Source organism: Leuciscus leuciscus, assembly GCF_965113295.1.
Source record: "Leuciscus leuciscus genome assembly, chromosome: 8".
NCBI lineage: Eukaryota > Metazoa > Chordata > Actinopteri > Cypriniformes > Leuciscidae > Leuciscus > Leuciscus leuciscus.
The window spans coordinates 1,723,768-1,728,866 of NC_138732.1; the positions used below are offsets into that span (position 1 = coordinate 1,723,768).

Here is a 5,099-nt window from a genome sequence, read left to right on the forward strand (position 1 = left end):
TGAATGACACGTCTGCCATAGCCTGACGGGGTCTGTGTCGCTTTTACTGGCACTACAGACCTTCGGGGTTTGGGTAGTAACCCGAGCACAAAAAGAACTACAAAATTCGACTGCTTCACGGCATACCTCACTTCCCCCATCACCCCCCATTTCCTCAAATTCGGACGTGAGAGCCCAACTAGCGTTTGTTTCCTGGCTGGTATAGCGTATGTATGTTGTTGTCATGGCCGAAGCAGCAGCAAAACCAAAGAAGGCGAAGGTTTTGTCGGAGGAGACTAGGAAGATAAAAAGGGAGAGTGACAAAATCAAAGGGCGGATGAGGATCAATATTGGTCCAGCGTTCGCTTGCTGGCGTGAGCCAAAGGAGAAGGAGGGGTGCCCGACCGATGCTGACTTGGCCGTCATGCTGTTGGACTAGTAAGCATATTGACAAAAAAAAAGTCAGAAGTAAGCCTATGTCTAAACGGCGTGTACAAGTTTGGTAGGAGCTACATTCTTGCAAGTATTATACATGATTAGATGGACAAAATAATCTTTTAGGCTAACTAGCCTAATGACTGCAGGCTGATAGTCATGTTTGTTTATTTATTTTTTCTGGTGAAAGTGTCTTGCCTCAGGCTATAATGCAAATCGATTTTTCAACTTTGCAGATTCATCTATGGTAGCTTGATATTATAATATTGACGATATATGGCTATTACCTACCACACAAACACTGAATTGAATTAGTATTCTGTAAAACAGTAGCCAATAGGCTACTATAATGATGCTGGCTTGTGAACGTGAGCTACGCGATCTTTTGGCTTTTGAAAAAAATAAAACCCATGAAATTATATTCATATGACATGCTGAAATATATGCCACTGTACCATTTCACACGCAACTCAAGCAGTCTGGCCAAGACGTGAGAACTCCTTCTGCAGAGTTCGGGGGTATCGGCTTGTCAACAAATGCACGTGAAAACAAACACCTTTACAAATCCTGCTGCAAGCGTCAGCCTCCCGTCATAGTGTGGCGAACTCTCGCTGCCCGAAGCAGCAAGCCATTCTGGACATGAAAAAATGTGTTTTAGAGACAATAAAAAGGGGTAACTCGCTCCAAATCCCCCTGCTTCAGGGGTGTGACTTGCACTTCAGTCTCGGGCGCAGACTCTCGTGTCTTCAGAGCCGAAGTACAGCTTCTGTTAGCAAAGGCCGTGGGAGAAAATGTACCCGCAGCCCACAGCGAGTCAGGCTGTTACAGCTGCTACTTTCTCCTCCCCAAGAAAGATAAACGGCCTCAGGCCCATACCCGACTTGAAAGATTCTCCTTAAGTGTGTGCTGCAACCAGATTTCAAAATCGGTTAGGATTTTAAAACTCCTGTAGTGTGAGCCAGGCATAAGGTGCTCTCAACACCCCTTAGGGTACAAGTCATCTCACTCTCTGCTCTCCCCTCTGCTGAGGGTGAACAGACACCAGACCCACTCTGCCCGGTGCGGGCCCTTGGGGTGTACATTGAAGGCTCTGGCAAATGGACCACCTGTTTGTTTGCTTCTGAGGCCGTTCTAAAGGGCTGTCAGGTATAAAGCAGAGACTGTCCCACTGGGTAGGGGATGAGATAGTGCTAGCCTACAAGTGCCTGGACTTGCAGCCCCATTGGAATGAGGGACCACTCCACCAGAGGAATGGCCTCCTCCTGGGCTGGTCTAGCAGGATATCCATGGCTGACATCTGTGCGGTGACAGGCTGGTCCTCGCCGTCCACCTTTATCAGCTTCTACCCAGACAGCAACATAGTGTCGGCCCAGATCCATTCCGGCCGTGTGGAATCCATGTGTACCAGATCTGGGCCAACACTATGTTGCTGTCTGGGAATAACCTGGACGTCCCAGCCGTTCAGGCACGGGTTCTGTCGGCCTAAATTAGTCTCCACCCTCAGATAACCATATAGGCTCCGGTCCCGAACCCGAGCCTGCCATTTCTGGTTATTCTAACTCCTTGACTAATAGCCTACCTGAGGCCCTCCTCACTCCCGGGCTACGGCTTCGCAGGACGACTTCCTTTCTGCTCTGGTAGTATTTTGACAGTAAAATAGGTTAAAACAATTTTACAAGTTTAAAACAAAAATATAGAATATTAAAACAAAAATGTATGGCATAAAATAAAAAACTGAATTCTTCTTGATTAAAATAAATACAGTCACTGCAGCTCAAAAATAATTAAAACAAATAATTGAATAAAAAAAGTGTAGGCATGTGATCAGCTAAAGACAAAAAAGAAGCTTTCCCCCTGATTCAAGTCACTAAAAGTTCACTGAGAATATCTATACATCCCATATGATGTATATTGTGAATCTATTGTTTATTCCCTTTCATGTTTGGTATCATTTTAAATGTCTTCTAAATTGTTAGGAGAATTCTGTTCTCCTTTTTGGGTGGTGTCTCTTCAAGATATCTGATCATTCTCTCCTCTCCTCTCAAAGCGACATCAGGTCCCTTAATGAATGTACACAGAATAATCTATTCCCAGAAAGATCTAAATTATATCATAATCAATATTTATGATTATTTTCTAATAAGATACACGATATACATTTGATAATCATTTGAAATTGGAGTCAGATTAAGCGTAGAGCTAAAGTAGAATTGAAACTAAATTCTAAAAATTAAGGTAACTTCACTGGAGCGCTGAAAAGACATACGCATTATACCTTCAATAGTTCTCACTTTAGATTAAGTCACACAAAAGTCAAGGCATGCAAGGCAAGTTTATTAATATAGCACATTTCATACACTGGTTATTCAAAGTGATTTACATAAAAAGGATTTAAAAAGAATTATAAACGAATCCCAACAAGTGAATAGGAAATAAGAAGAACATTGATTAAAATTGATTTAAAATGTAATTAAAATAATAAAAAGAGGACACATAGATGACAGTTAAACCTTAAATTTGCATCAATTCCATTTATACATGAGCATTTATTTACTATGATTTAATAACTTCTTAATGTTTTGATGAACATTAACAACTTTAATACATTGTTTAAAATACATCACATAGGTGTATTTATCAAGTTATTAACAACGTATTAAAAAACATTAAGTCTTTACATATGAGCTAATATAATTAAAAAATGAATTGTTAATTACAGTGACAATGAATGAAGAACTCACTATTTGTATTTAGCCTCTTCATGTGTTAACGATACTATTAATAATAAACTATGAATTAACTGATGTGTTTCCATGGAAGGGTGTAAGACACAAAGTAATTGATAAAAGTCTTATGATGATTAAAAAGATGAATACAAAATTAATTAATAAAGATTAATATAATTATTTAATGCCGATTATTAACAGTAGGTTATTAATTATGCTGATACAGATAAAGCCCAAAAGTTTTACACAGAAAGCAAATAAAAAAACAAGCTTTTTATGAATTATGCATCAAACTACTTACTTTTATACTTTGTATGTACTGTAATTAAAGCAATGCTTGCAGCAGATATATAATGATTGCTTAAGATGTCAGAGTTAAGGTATTTTCTTGAAGCCGTGTTTAGGCAGGCGGCAGCGGGACTTCAGTCGGAGGGTTCGTCTTATTGGTAATCTTCAAATCCTTGCAGAACAACACCGGTTCTGATCCGAGACCCAGCTGGTACTGCCACACATACAGACGCTCGTTTGGCTTCAGCTCACATGATAGTTCCTCTTCCACCACAGTCTCTTCATTCCAGTTTTCCTTCTCAGTGTTCAGACTTGAACCTCCATATTCTGTCGAGAAGGAGAACTGATACTTTGCAATTGATTCTAAAAGTTTTCCAGCTGACATCGTGGCTGACGCTGCTATCTTCCAGTTGTGTGTGATCTGGGACATCTTCTCCTTACTGTATCCAACCTTTTTAGTAACTTTCCTTCTCCATGTCACTGGTGTGGGACTGTCATTATGTGCAGTTTTAATGTTCACCCACTTGCCGAATGCTGGGCCGCTGGTTTTGGCCAGCCCTCCTGGCAGGAAGTTCAGAACATCGGGGTGAAAGGAATGGACACCAACACAGCTGTCTTTCTGGAAGTCGTCACCTTTGTAGTATTCAACTCCCCAATTCGAGGCTGGCTTGAGGAAGTAGTAGTGATCTGGCAGACCCCAGTAATAGAGACCATTTCTGCAATTGGGATGCAGGGGAAATTCATTAGAATTGTAGTCACTACTCAGGTCTGCTGTTCTTCTGTAAGTGCTCTGGTAGATGATGTAAAACCAGCCAAAGGCTGCCAGATAATGGTCTCCGCCCTGAAACTTGGGATGAAGGGTGTAGACTGAGGAATCAGTGTCTTCTGTCAGGTCATAGACTCTGCGGATTTGATTACCCTTAATGATGTAAAACCATTTAGTGTCACCAATGTAATGGTCTCCAAGTTGGCAGGAGGGGTGCAGAGCTTGAACACTGAGGTCTGACCCTGCTCTGAAGTTACTTGACCTCATATAGCAGCCGAGATCAGAGCGGATGATGTAGTAGTGAGTCTGACATCCACAGAAATCAACTCCTTTCATTTTGCGCCTGGGAATAATGCCTGCCATTTTGCCTTAACCTGCAACACAGGATAACAAATAAATAAATAAATAAATAAATAAATAAATAAATAAATGTTCAGAGCTAATTGTTTGCTCTTAATCATATTTTTTTATATATACATGGTTTTGAGCTATTTTCCCACACTCTTTAAAATAGTGAAGGTCACATGTGAAGATGCACTCCTGTAAACAGTGTAAATATAGTGTAGCGCAGCAGTGTGTATGTAATAGTTGTGATTTGCTGTTTTCTTTGGCACTTTTATGGAGGCATGTGGGCAGCAATATATCATTTGAAATGTAACTTGCAAAAAAAATGACAATGCATTTCTGTATTTAAATTAAGTTTTCATACCATATGCAATGTTTTGAGAAAAATGATAATTCAAATTCAATAATATAAATTACATTTGCTATTTCCAACACTGCTTTTAACATATATATTTTAACATTTTAAAAGATGCAAAATTCAAATGAAAATGCATTACAAAAATTATTAAATATGTTTAACATGTTCAAGCAAAAATAGCAAAATTATCATTTATAGGCTA

General features: G+C 39.7%; 1 protein-coding gene across 1 annotated transcript in view; it reads right to left on the bottom strand.

Annotated features, from left to right (window-relative positions):
• Positions 1-2,727: 2,727 nt before the first annotated feature.
• Positions 2,728-5,099, bottom strand: part of LOC309504093 (uncharacterized protein) — a 6,813-nt gene continuing 4,441 nt past the window's right edge. The window contains exon 2 of the mRNA XM_082177108.1: positions 2,728-4,568. Coding sequence (XP_082033234.1) covers positions 3,541-4,557 — 1,017 coding nt within the window. The 5' untranslated portion in view covers positions 4,558-4,568 and the 3' untranslated portion in view covers positions 2,728-3,540. The remainder of the gene's footprint in view (positions 4,569-5,099) is intronic.